The sequence below is a fragment of the Protomyctophum parallelum genome, assembly GCF_964188405.1.
Source record: "Protomyctophum parallelum genome assembly, chromosome: 19".
Taxonomy (NCBI): domain Eukaryota; kingdom Metazoa; phylum Chordata; class Actinopteri; order Myctophiformes; family Myctophidae; genus Protomyctophum; species Protomyctophum parallelum.
The window spans coordinates 7,193,478-7,208,385 of record NC_139717.1 but is presented as its reverse complement, the minus strand read 5'-3'; the positions used below and the strand labels follow the sequence as shown (position 1 = coordinate 7,208,385).

At 43.0% G+C, this 14,908-nt stretch overlaps 1 protein-coding gene across 1 annotated transcript in view; it reads left to right on the top strand.

Moving 5' to 3' along the window:
- Positions 1-14,908, top strand: part of LOC310876603 (scavenger receptor class A member 3-like) — a 29,333-nt gene that overhangs the window by 2,880 nt on the left and 11,545 nt on the right. The window contains exon 2 of the mRNA XM_083790185.1: positions 13,863-13,898. Coding sequence (XP_083646311.1) covers positions 13,863-13,898 — 36 coding nt within the window. The remainder of the gene's footprint in view (positions 1-13,862; positions 13,899-14,908) is intronic.

Below are 14,908 nucleotides of genomic sequence, written 5' to 3'. Positions count from 1 at the left end.
GGTCTTCTTCACAGTCTTGGAGTGGGCCCCCTTTGGGGCCCCGGTGCCGATCTGACCCGACCTCAGCCGTGCCAGAGCAAAACATGCTGCCTCACACATTCCAAGTGTTACTGCTGAGGAATGGCAAAAGAGCAGAGACAGAGAGAGAGAGAGAGAGAGTGTGTGTGTGTGTGTGTGTGTGTGTGTGTGTGTGTGTGTGTGTGCGCGCGCGCACATGGTGATGGGGGGGGTATTACGGAAAACAGGTGTGTGGCTGGCACATGGAGCAGGAAAGTGTGAGTGAAGGGAAGAAAGATGGAAGGCGAGGGGGGAGAACAAAAGACATAGGCCAACAAAGGCGGGGCTATCCGAGTGCTACTTGAACAGGTCTTGAATCAATGTGACAATAAACTGGGGGAGGTATTCTGTGTCCATGGAAAGTTCTCTGCATGAGGTGGTCTGGTAAAGCTTCAGATCAACATATGTAGCTCTATCTTCAAACTAAACCGAGTGTGCGCAGTAAAATCCTCAGTGTTCATTTATCCAGTTGTAAACCTGAGAATGTACAAATGTAAATTGACCCTTTTATGGGTTTCATTTGTAGCTACATTTCTCAGTTTAATGAACACAGAGGACTTTGCTGTGTAATTCCAGAGCAAACACTAGACTGTGGGAATTCTGTGCACACCCTTTGGCCCTCGTGGCGTCGTAAACCAGACCGGCCTCGTCTCTATGGCCTCCTTGGCCCCGTCGAGCCCAATGTGGTCTAGTCCTGAGAAAACAGGGCCGCGTTTATGGGATCTGGTACCCAAATTCTCCCGTTTCTCTGCCGAAAACCACAACAAAAGGATGCTCCCTGGTAATGGCTCGTCCATAATTTCAGCTTCACTCCATGGATCAACACATTCCAGACATTAACAGTTGTGTAAGGAGACCACACATTCCAATGCGAGGGTATCTGAACCGGGTGGGATGTCAGCAGAGGTTTGGAAAAGGGAGACACGGCTTTACGAGTTGTGGTGGAGAGACCTCCAGTCCTATCTGGAGAAAGGCCCGGCATCTTGTGACTCTGGTTTTACTTAAGCCTGCATGGATGGGTTCAGTGGGGCTTCTAAGGGTTTTTTTCTGGCTTACAGAGTTCGAGTTGAACCTGAGAAAGAAAGTGATCTGTCTCCACGTTGCTCTTACTTTTTTACCTACTTTTTTACTGGGTATTTCATACTGCAGCTATTCCAAAACCAATCTACAAGCTTACAACTTAGCCACTTGGCTATCAGGTCACCCAAAAGAATTGTAATCAAATTTGTTTTTTTTTGTTTTTCTTTTTACAAATTCCGCCTATAATGAATGGAATTTTAATACAAAACTCCAGTAAGAGAGCAGCAGCTTGCATAACTCAATCAGCCAGCTATTTAGGAGTGAGAAGTATACTGTATATGTATACTGTATTCTGTAGGGGTGGTCAGGGTATATGCTGCTATAGTATACTGTAGGGGTGGTCAGGGTATATGCTGCTATAGTATACTGTAGGGGTGGTCAGGGTATATGCTGCTATAGTATACTGTAGGGGTGGTCAGGGTATATGCTGCTATATCCAGTCCAGGGCTAAATTAAAGTAAAGTCCAAGCCACAGATGGCGGGATATGGAGGGAGGGAGGGGAGTTCCTCCCTAGGAGGAACCACCACAGAGAAACCACATACAGTACATGGAGTGGTCTTGGGCATTAGTTGACTCAAGGGAGCCTGAGGGTTGTGTTGGGAATAACCCAGAGTTCAGAACAACAAATCCCAGGGGGAGAACAATCATGGAGGGAGGAGGAAGAAGACGGAGAGAGACTCCATGTGGGTGGAGGTCACTGGGATAACATCCTCCTTTGTTGAGCCCCGTTTTATACTTTGTAGTTATACTTTTTATACTTTTACTCGTTATTGTGGTTGCCTATAGGCAAGCAGACTATTGTTATTGCATCCCAGCGCTTACATCGTTGAGAACGATTACATCGTTGAAAATGTTTAAATCGCGCAATAACTCTATTCTCCCCTCCGATGGCCAGAACTCTTCCCAAGGCATTAGTGTGCTTTGCCGTCATCTGATTGGACTCTTCTAATTGAACAATATCCCTAAAGGGATAGGCAACCACACTCGCATCGGATTGCATCTTTCTAGTTACTTAGTAGATTTAGATTATTATTACAAAACAACAAAACATACCCACATCAGCACTATACATTTTGGACATTTGAAAATAGCAGATCTACAAGCTCACAATGCTCACTTTCTGCTTTTGGTACTTTTTGATACCAATACTTTTGTACTTTTACTCAAGCTAATTTTGAATTCCGGACTTTTTACTTGTAACAGAGTATTTCTACATTGCAAAGTCGTTAAGAAACAGCAGCTCTGTTTCTGGATTTGATGTCATATTCTATGAGCTGACCACCTTAGCACTTTTATGGAACTTGTTATGTCCAATCAGACATAGTTTGGAATAGCGCTGTAAAGTGTCCTGTAACTTAACCGCCGTGTACTAGGCGTATCTGTCTAGAGTTTTCTCTGTGCTGTTTTGCTAGTGCTGGCCCTTTCTGTTTTGATAGGTGGGCTGGCTGGCCACTGTACAACATCTGGACCTGAGGCCTATGCACTGCAAGTTCTGACATTCTGTGCACTGAACGGTTCAAATAAAGAATGGACAATGACACGTGTTTTAATTAAATCTTTACCTAATTTGATTATCCCGCCTTTGCTTTGTTATTTTCTCTTTAACCTTAAGCCCTATTTATACTTCTATATCGTACAACATCCTGCACAAAATAGCCTATAAGCTATAGGGGTCGCATTGTGATGTGTAAGCTTGTAAGCTCGCATGCAATTACACATTGACGAAGGCCTGCGGTCGAAACACGTCTGTTTCTGTTGTCCGGTGACTTCTACTGCAAATTAAAAAAATAAAATACTGAAGAGAGTCACCTTGTGAGTACAGGTCCAAGTTCTATGTTACTGGGAATCTGCTCACGTCTTTTATTCCACTAGAATCACCTCTCCACCTGACCTCACACGGCCTAGTGAGCCCACCCACCCTGAACAACAGCCAATCTAGCGCATTGTTGCAGCTTTACACACGATTACACTTTTTAGCTGCATTCTCAAGAACAATAAAACACTATTTAATTTTAGATACCATTTATTTCATTCAGATTAGTGAGGGAAATTTCTGTGGAGCTAAAACAAAATCTTTAATTATTTTTGCTGCCCCCCCCCCCCCCCTCTCCCTCCCCCCCCCTGCATGGCACATACCCAAAGCTACCAGTTGTGTGCCAATTGCCATAAACCTAGCCTGACATGACCTAGTCTAAAGGTACCAGTTGTGTGCCATAAACCTAGCCTGACATGACCTAGTCTAAAGCTACCAGTTGTGTTCCATACAAACCTATAGCCTGGCATGACCTAGTCTAAAGGTACCAGTTGTGTTCCATACAAACCTATAGCCTGGCATGACCTAGTCTAAAGGTGCCAGTTGTGTTCCATACAAACCTATAGCCTGGCATGACCTAGTCTAAAGGTACCAGTTGTGTGCCATAAACCTAGCCTGACATGACCTAGTCTAAAGCTACCAGTTGTGTTCCATACAAACCTAGCCTGACATGACCTAGTCTAAAGGTACCAGTTGTGTTCCATACAAACCTATAGCCTGGCATGACCTAGTCTAAAGGTACCAGTTGTTTATCCAAACCTAGCCTGGCATGACTAAAGCTACCAGTTGTGTACCATACAAACCTAGCCTGACATAACCTAGTCTAAAGCTACCAGTTGTGTTCCATACAAACCTAGCCTAGTCTAAAGCTACACCAGTTGTGTACCATACAAACCTAGCCTGACATGACCTAGTCTAAAGCTACACCAGTTGTGTACCATACAAACCTAGCCTGACATGACCTAGTCTAAAGCTACACCAGTTGTGTACCATACAAACCTAGCCTGACATGACCTAGTCTAAAGCTACACCAGTTGTGTACCATACAAACCTAGCCTGACATAACCTAGTCTAAAGCTACCAGTTGTGTTCCATACAAACCTAGCCTAGTCTAAAGCTACACCAGTTGTGTACCATACAAACCTAGCCTGACATAACCTAGTCTAAAGCTACCAGTTGTGTTCCATACAAACCTAGCCTAGTCTAAAGCTACACCAGTTGTGTACCATACAAACCTAGCCTAGTCTAAAGCTACACCAGTTGTGTACCATACAAACCTAGCCTAGTCTAAAGCTACACCAGTTGTGTACCATACAAACCTAGCCTGACATGACCTAGTCTAAAGCTACCAGTTGTTTACCATACAAACCTAGCCTGGCATGACCTAGTCTAAAGCTACCAGTTGTGTTCCATACAAACCTAGCCTGGCATGACCTAGTCTAAAGGTACCAGTTGTGTTCCATACAAACCTATAGCCTGGCATGACCTAGTCTAAAGGTACCAGTTGTTTATCCAAACCTAGCCTGGCATGACTAAAGCTACCAGTTGTGTACCATACAAACCTAGCCTGACATAACCTAGTCTAAAGCTACCAGTTGTGTTCCATACAAACCTAGCCTAGTCTAAAGCTACACCAGTTGTGTACCATACAAACCTAGCCTGGCATGACCTAGTCTAAAGCTACCAGTTGTTTACCATACAAACATAGCCTGACATGACCTAGTCTAAAGGTACCAGTTGTGTGCCATAAACCTAGCCTGACATGACCTAGTCTAAAGGTACCAGTTGTGTGCCATAAACCTAGCCTGACATGACCTAGTCTAAAGGTACCAGTTGTGTTCCATACAAACCTATAACCTGGCATGACCTAGTCTAAAGGTGCCAGTTGTGTTCCATACAAACCTATAGCCTGGCATGACCTAGTCTAAAGGTACCAGTTGTTTATCCAAACCTAGCCTGGCATAACTAAAGCTACCAGTTGTGTACCATACAAACCTAGCCTGACATAAGCTAGTCTAAAGCTACCAGTTGTGTTCCATACAAACCTAGCCTAGTCTAAAGCTACACCAGTTGTGTACCATACAAACCTAGCCTGGCATGACCTAGTCTAAAGCTACCAGTTGTTTACCATACAAACCTAGCCTGGCATGACCTAGTCTAAAGGTGCCAGTTGTGTGCCATAAACCTAGCCTGACATGACCTAGTCTAAAGGTACCAGTTGTGTGCCATAAACCTAGCCTGACATGACCTAGTCTAAAGGTACCAGTTGTGTTCCATACAAACCTATAACCTGGCATGACCTAGTCTAAAGGTGCCAGTTGTGTTCCATACAAACCTATAGCCTGGCATGACCTAGTCTAAAGGTACCAGTTGTTTATCCAAACCTACCCTGGCATGACTAAAGCTACCAGTTGTGTACCATACAAACCTAGCCTGACATAACCTAGTCTAAAGCTACCAGTTGTGTACCATACAAACCTAGCCTGGCATGACCTAGTCTAAAGGTACCAGTTGTGTTCCATACAAACCTATAACCTGGCATGACCTAGTCTAAAGGTGCCAGTTGTGTTCCATACAAACCTATAGCCTGGCATGACCTAGTCTAAAGGTACCAGTTGTTTATCCAAACCTAGCCTGGCATGACTAAAGCTACCAGTTGTGTACCATACAAACCTAGCCTGACATAACCTAGTCTAAAGCTACCAGTTGTGTTCCATACAAACCTAGCCTGACATGACCTAGTCTAAAGGTACCAGTTGTGTTCCATACAAACCTAGCCTGGCATGACCTAGTCTAAAGCTACACCAGTTGTGTTCCATACAAACCTATAGCCTGGCATGACCTAGTCTAAAGGTACCAGTTGTTTATCCAAACCTAGCCTGGCATAACTAAAGCTACCAGTTGTGTACCATACAAACCTAGCCTGACATAAGCTAGTCTAAAGCTACCAGTTGTGTTCCATACAAACCTAGCCTAGTCTAAAGCTACACCAGTTGTGTACCATACAAACCTAGCCTGGCATGACCTAGTCTAAAGCTACCAGTTGTTTACCATACAAACCTAGCCTGGCATGACCTAGTCTAAAGGTGCCAGTTGTGTGCCATAAACCTAGCCTGACATGACCTAGTCTAAAGGTACCAGTTGTGTGCCATAAACCTAGCCTGACATGACCTAGTCTAAAGGTACCAGTTGTGTTCCATACAAACCTATAACCTGGCATGACCTAGTCTAAAGGTGCCAGTTGTGTTCCATACAAACCTATAGCCTGGCATGACCTAGTCTAAAGGTACCAGTTGTTTATCCAAACCTAGCCTGGCATGACTAAAGCTACCAGTTGTGTACCATACAAACCTAGCCTGACATAACCTAGTCTAAAGCTACCAGTTGTGTACCATACAAACCTAGCCTGGCATGACCTAGTCTAAAGCTACCAGTTGTTTACCATACAAACCTAGCCTGACATGACCTAGTCTAAAGCTACCAGTTGTTTACCATACAAACCTAGCCTGACATGACCTAGTCTAAAGCTACCAGTTGTTTACCATACAAACATAGCCTGACATGACCTAGTCTAAAGCTACCAGTTGTTTACCATACAAACCTATAGCCTGGCATGACCTAGTCTAAAGGTACCAGTTGTGTTCCATACAAACCTAGCCTAGTCTAAAGCTACACCAGTTGTTTACCATACAAACCTATAGCCTGGCATGACCTAGTCTAAAGGTACCAGTTGTGTTCCATACAAACCTAGCCTAGTCTAAAGCTACACCAGTTGTTTACCATACAAACCTAGCCTGACATGACCTAGTCTAAAGCTACCAGTTGTTTACCATACAAACCTAGCCTGACATGACCTAGTCTAAAGCTACCAGTTGTTTACCATACAAACCTAGCCTGGCATGACTAGTATTTCAAGCCAGACTGTTGACTCACACAATAAGTCTGTGCAACGCCAACGGATGCACTGAAAATGATTTGGGAGTAAAGCGGATGTAGCGGATTTAGTCTTTGGAGTTGCGTAAATCTGCCCTACTGTAAATGTAATTAGTCAAAGGAGTTTGCTGATTAGCATAAATGGAAATTCAAAAATATATTTATTTTCATGAACAGAAATGACAAACAGATGAGCTTCTGTTATTGGCTTTCAGGAGGTTCCAGCGTCTACTGTAACTGTAAGTATATATAGCATTCAGAGATTCTGGAATTAGTTGTTTGGTTACACGAGCCTATAGTCATGACCAGACAACACAAAATGATTTAGCTATTATTGCAGATTAGTTTAATTTCTAGGGTAATTCTACTATCCTACTATAAAATTAAGGATTATTTTCTGTCCTCATTTTCTCCTCAGTGGATTGATCAGCCAATCTGAAATTGCACATGCACTGACCACTGACATAGACCATTGTCATTATACAGACAGACAGACAGAGAGAGAGAGAGGAAGATAATGTTTAACTTTTCCCAATGTAAGCTGTTTATGAGCATTTTCACCCACATGCTATGGGATATATGTAGTCGCGGTCACTGTCCATAATTTATAACCCAGAGAGACAGAGAGTGGGTGGAAATGCGGACAGTGACTCACACGAGCAGTGCCATAGTTAATTAATTGGCAGGTGTTTCCAATTGTGAAATTGTGCACTCCATTTTTGGTATTTTATAGTAGGGTTGGACCTGGGCTGCAAACTGGACACACCAGAGCAGACGGACGGACAGACGGACAAACCTCAAATTCACCAACATTGCAGCTGTACAAAAAGCTTGAATTATCCTCTTTCAATCTGGGATCTTTCATACAGCTGCAATGTTGGTGAGTTTGACGTTGTCTACTCTAATATACAATCTGATAGGACTTTTGTGTTTGGATTGGATGTATGGGCTGTCAATGGCAAATTTCAGCTAGTTAACGGTGCCAGAGATTAGCTGGTGACGGACGGACGGACGGACACACACGGACGGACTCACACACACAGACACATGGACGGAGTGCAAAACATACTCTCTCCCCATGCCTTCGGCCAGGTGGAGACAATAACGTGCAGAAGCATTAATTACAAAACAGCTCCCAGTTGTAGCACTAAGTGTGATAGTGATATCACAGTTGGCACAGGGACAAAACAGTTATGGGCCTTCATGCAGATCTTTCACCTTAGTGGGGCCATGAAATCTGTAGTTGCGGTTTCGACCTCATTCTTTTTTTTTTTTTTTTTTTTTTTTTACGGCTTACGCCTTTTATTGTTTTTTGAAGGGACAGACAGTAGGCTGACAGGAAACGGGAGAGAGATGGGGGAAGACATGCAGTAAAGGCCGTGTCGGGCTCGGGAGTCGAACCCGCGGCACACTGCGACTGGATTACCAGTCGGGTGCCCAGACGGTTATGCCACCGCCTGGGCTCGACCCCATTCTGCGTTTACTTTGACCATGTGCACATCCCAGGGCATAGACTAGTAGAGGCACCTATAAACAGCATGACAGGTCATTTGGGTTGCAAGCATCTAATTTCAGGCAGAATAGCTAGTGCACTCCATGATGATCAGTTATCAACGAGGTCCGCGTTGATAAATAAGGGCCTTAGAGTTTCATGTTATCCCTCAAGCAGTGATGGAAAGTAAGTACATTTACTCAAGTACAATTTTGAGGTATTGTGTAGGAGTATTTCCAATTTTCAGTACCTTTAAGATTTGTTTTGGGGCTTTTTATGCCTTCATTGATAGCGAACAGTAGATAGACAGGAAAGGGGGAGAGAGATGGGGACATTGGGGAGTGACACGCGGCTAACTGTCCGGGCCATACTTTTACTTCTATTCCACTATACATTTCAGACATAGGCAAATATTGTACTTTTACTAGTTTTACTTTTTTACTAGTTTCATGCATTAACAACTTCAGCCCTATATACATTTCAGCCATTTGAAAATAGCAGATCTACAAGCTATTTTCAAAATATTTCTTATACATTTTATACATATGAAAACTTGACATGGGACATTCTGCATAATGAGTACTTAATACTTTGTGTACTTTACGTACATTTTGATACCAATACTTACTCAAGTAAATTTAGAATTCAAGACTTTTACTTGTAACACTAGTAGTATTATTTCTACATTGCAGTATTGATACTTTTACTCAAGTAAAATAATTTTTATTATATATATATATACTGTACCAGCCATACGCCTCCCTGTCAAACTCTTGCCATAGGAAATAATGGGGAGATGAAATATAGGTGGATGAGGTGAGCTAAGTCACATCTGCTTATATGCTGTTTAAACATGTTCCTGGTTATGTGGGTACATGTATGTTCATTTCCCTTTATGCTTTGATCTCCTGTACAGGAGCTCAACAGAAAAGCATTGAAAACTAGGAAGCTTTGTATTACCCACAAGAAATGACCAGATAATAGCGCTGTAGTTCTAGTTGCTTCCTTATTTATGTTATTCAAAACACAGTTTCTTAATTAATGATATTCTATGCACAGCCTGGCAGGTCCCCAGGGTTCTGAGCCCAGCACATTCCATCTAAACAGAGCAGTCAAACATTGAGTAGTATTTATTTAAACATGTACTGTAGCTATGTTGCCACAGTATTATTAGTAGTATTTCTTTAAACATGTACTGTAGCTATGTTGCCACAGTATTATTTTCACTTCAGTAACCTTCTCCAGGGTGGACATGTGGTCAGTTACATCAAGAACTTCCAGGTGAATTCCAACATCCAAACGAAAAATACAGGTGTAAAAATAGGACATTTAATAGCCTTGTGGTAATTTGACACAAACAGCGTTCATATTTGAAAAACAGCATTTAAACTAAACCATATACTTCATCCATTTTACTGGAGTGTTTCTCGGTTCAGCGACATAATATTCCCACTGAAAGGAACTTTGAACACATTCAAATTTTATTAGATTTTGTTGGGCATGTTTTTCAAAACATTTCCTGCAGCTGCACCTGTGCTCATATTTGTAATGGAAATGTCAGCATACACTTACTAGTCTTTCATGGTGTATTATTCATATTGCCTCCACCAGTTCTCCCACTCTGAAGACTAGAAGGTCTCCTGGTGGATCAGGTTCTTTCCAAGCAGTAGTAGTACTGTGACAGTACTAAACTTTGACTGTGACGGAGTGTGCGTGTTTGCGTGTGTGTGCGTGTGCGCACATGCGTGCATGCGTGCACACTGCACACATACATGAGTGTTGGAAAGGTTGACTTGCTCCACTGACATGAGACAGATATGCTTGTGGTTTTTCCATAGGACAGGGCAGGCTTATGAGGTAAATTGTGAGATTCATCGTGTGTGTGCGTGTGTGCGTGTGTGTGGCGTCCGTGTGTGTGTGTCTTTCTCAGGTATAAAATGGTACATTAGGATCTGCTATTCCAGACCTCAGCTGACTCCTCCTCATCATCATCATGATAAACACTGTTACTGCCACGTGCGCTCCTCTCTCCTTTCCCTATCCCTTGTTGCTTCCTTTTCTCCCCTTTGTCCCTTTGACCACATTGTGTGGGAGCGTGAGATCAGGAGCATAAAGGGTGCTTGGCCAACTAGACTAAATCATTCTGCCACAACACAGATGTTTGCTCATCAGACTTTCCCTTTTTGCCTTAAAGAATATATAGACAAAACAAAATATTACAATTTATAATAAACATAAAATATTACAGTATATGCAATTCAACCAAATGCAACAGATGTGTTGTGAAAATGCACCATCTAACACCAACAGCTGAATGTTTGTCTATTGTCCCTAATTTATACTTTGACGAAAAAGCGTGTAATTGTCGAGGAATACACTAAGTTATACATTTAAGGAGATCAATGAGAAGCTGTTTTCTGTCCCATTATTATCTTTACTGACATTTGACCTGTGGTCTGAGGGATGGGTCTTCCCATTGTCTCATGTGTTAAGACCCACCTACTCCCTGAGGGAGTAGCTCAGTGGCCTTGTGGTTAGAGTGTCCGCCCTGAGACTGGGAGGTTGGGGTTCAATCCCCGGCCGGGTCATACCAAAGACTGTTAAAATGGGACCCAATATGCCTCCCTGCTTGACACTCAGCATCAAGGGTTGGATTGGGGGTAAGTAAGTCCCTGCGACATGTCCAGGGGCTGTACTTGTACATCAAGCTGCCTCACGCTACTGAAACAGGAGATAGGCTCCTGCCCTATGGGCCTCATGGCTCGGCAAGGCTACTTACTACTACTACTCCCTGAGGGAGTAGGAATGTATTTAAGCTGAAGTCTGACTGAGTTGTGTTGAGTCAGTATGGTGTTCCATTGCAACACTTTAATGCTGGCTCCGTATTCGAATACTACATTTTAATACTTTGAAACTCTGAATTGTGTCTGTCTCATTATGTTGTTTTTTATTTTTATTTTATTTTTTTTAAGATATTTTTTGCGGCTTACGCCTTTTATTGATTTTTGAAGGGACAGACAGTAGGCTGACAGGAAACGGGAGAGAGATGGGGGATGACATGCAGTAAAGGCCGTGTCGGGTCCGGGAGTCGAACCCGCGGCACACTGCGACTGGATTACCAGTCCGGTGCCCAGACCGTTACGCCACGGCCTGGGCCCATTATGTTGTTTAACTGTGTTATAAGTGCTCTCCAAAAGATTCCATAACATACAGTAATACAACAATCACATATTTTCAACTGTTGCATGACATTATCGTTTGACAAACCAAGTTGCAACTCTTCAAGTTGCATGAGTTAACTAAAGGATGTCGATCCTCAGGAAATATTTAGTCAATTTTATATCTTTTGGTTTGGAAAACAGACATCTTGCAATTTTGATTGAGAAATGGAATAACAAAAAAAAAAAATTATCACTGCAGCATACCTCACAGCAGTAGTCTGTCCAGTCCACCTCTCTGATCTCCATGACCATAAGAAATGTCATCTCGAGTGCTGATATGGCCATGTGACCATAGAAATACCAATTTCACAGTTAATAGGAGTGATAATATTTTTATTTGCTTTTAATTGTTATAGTCATACTGTACATGTTTACTATATGTACAGGGACCTGCTAGAATTGTATTAAATCATACTCCGTGGTGTTGCCAATCGTCCCACTTTATGTGCAAATTATGACCACAAACGAAGCCACTGAAGCGTCCACAAAGGCAAACATGTTCAGTAAGTAGTAGATTGAAGTAGCTTACTGTCGGTATGGGCCTTGAATGAGCCTATTTCAATGTGCTAGTTACTAGCACATTGAAATAGCCTAGGCTCATTCATTCAAGGTCTACTAGCAGCTAGTAGACGTACTGTAGACCCCTGGGAGATGGATTGCTGAGGTGAAGCGTAACACTACTATCAGCACGCCGTAGTTATCTAAGCTGTGCTACTCATACTGTGCTGTGTTGGCGATGCACAGGATCGAATCCAGCATCTTGTGGTCCAAAGGCAAGTGCTCTACTGACAGCTACCCGTTTACACATTTATTTGTAGGCTACTTGGTTGCACGTCATGTTACACACTGAAAATACCTGATCTACAAGCTCACAATGTAGTATTAATCCTGCACTTATCATGTCCCAGTACGTGTCTCCACTTCTTTCTCACACGCTGTTTGCCTACAGTCTGTACTAAGCGGCACTGAGAACTGTCCTTTCATGACACAAAAATACAGCAGTATGGAAGACTGTGCGAATGTTTCTCTTTCATTTTCCAAAGAACCATATTTCCAACTGGTCAGCGACTCACCGAACCATTTCTTTCGTCCTGTATTTGTACAGTATGTGTGTGCCCACGTGCGTGTGTTTCCTGTAGACACATTTCCTTAAAGTTGTCTTCTCGCAAAACGCATGCCAGAGGATGTGGTCAATCAGGTGTTGAGCTGCTGGATACTGTTGTTTTGGTGGTGAAGCTGATGACATGCAATGATTTGGCATTATAACTATAATGTCAACATATGGTTTAATGTCATGCTTCAAAGCAAATTGCCATTTGTGGTTCATCATAGGCAGCCCAGCAGGGTTCTGTGGAAATCATCAAATCATTTGTAACACTGATCAAGTCCTGTCTCTTGCTCTCTCTCTCTCTTTCTCTCCCTCTAGTCTGCTCTCTTTCTGTCTCATTCTCTCACTCTAACTTTCTCTCATTCCCCCTCTCTCCCTCAGACAACAACCTCCATAGATTTCACCTTATTGGAGTCTGATAGGCATGTACTGATAACATAAGTTAGCACACGCACGCACACACACATACGTGTGACACAAGTGCGCATGGGTGCACGCACGCACACACACACACAGAATGTATGCTCCCACTTTTCTCATACTTTGTTCCACCAGGGGGCTGTTTTTCCTAACAGTCGGTGCTCTCTGTCCCAGGGCTCAGAGCCATTACCGAGCTGAATGATCGATTGGTCAGAGACAGAACAAATACACCCCTACCCCTTTTCCCCTCCGGGCACATATAATTGTGCTTTTACAAGATGGCTGCCAAGTATGACCTCAGAACAATACACATCAGAGCCCCATAGTGCAGGCCGGGTGACTTGACAGCATTCAGTAAAATCCTCAGTGTACACTCTCGGTATTACGGACCTGCGTGGGTCCCTTTGGTTACATTTGTAGACTCTCACATTAAAGTACTGTGGATTTTACAGTATGGGATTGGGTGTTGTTTAAGTCTCACTGAGGGCCGCAGGGACTTGTAGAATGTACCTTTGGACTGCAGGACCTGGTTTCTGTATGATTTATGACATCTGTAATAAAACTTGTGAGGGGCTCCAACGAGATGGCGTCACCCCAGCTTGAGACCGTGTAGCACTTGACTAGACCATCGTTTACCAATGTGGTTTTTCATGTCTTTGTCCCTGTTACAACAACCCCCTGACTCTGACTCTCTCTCTCTCTCTCTCTCTCTGCTTTCTCCTTCTCCTTTTTTGCAGAAAGCTATGGTGGATACGAGAACCAGCTCTTCAAAGGCAAGGATCACATTATTCTCTGTTCAATGCTACAACAGTGTACCGATGCACTATAGCAGTGCTTTGATTAAAAAGACAGTTGATCATTCTGGAGAGGTGCAATCCTTGCTCTCCCTACACCCCATATTTATTTGACAAACTGTAACTTTCTCTCAGTTACGTACAGTTATACACATCCACAATACTTAGCCCCAAATCATTTTAAGTTTACCGATTTGGAGTTGCTGCTTTTATTTTGAGTTTATTGTTTTACTGTCATGTGATGTCATGTGTTGTTGTTGTTGTGTCGTAGTGTATTTAGTCTGGAGCCCTGGAACCAAACAAATGTCTCTGTGTGGGATAATAATCTGAAATTGAACCTGATAGTTGGAGGTACACCATACGCATACGGTATACATCCGACTCTAGTCTAGCTTACATGTACAGTACTGTACCACAAGCTGACCTTGGATTGAATCCCTAAAGTGACTTCTTCCCTCCTATGCTTCCCCCAAACTCAGCTAAATCTGTCTGCGAGACCTCATTTTATGTTGTACAAAATGTGTCCACTGTCCTTTGCGATGTACCTTCATGCTCCCTGGAGGATGAACACTGCTGATTTTGGTGACCCCGTGGCCGCACCCTTAAGCCACAATTTCCACTTGCACACCAGATAACTCAAATCTAATGGATGGATAATTATTAAACTTTCTGAGCGCATTCATACTCCCCAGAAGATGAACCCTATAAGCATTAGAGTTCCATAACCTTTCACAATTGTCACAGCCCTGGCCACAGTCTGTGCCACACCCACTCATCCACTGCCCTGATGACTTCCTGGACCCACCTGTGTGTCTCACCTCACCTGCTCCCTAATTAACCTAGTCTATATATAGCCCTTGATGCTCTCATGTGTTTGTTGGATTATAAGTTTGCTCTGCCTTGTGACTAAGTTTATTCCTGCCTTGTAATGGTGTACCTTATTTCTAAGTAAAATACTTTAAGTTATTCCTGGTGTCCTGTGTTCTGCA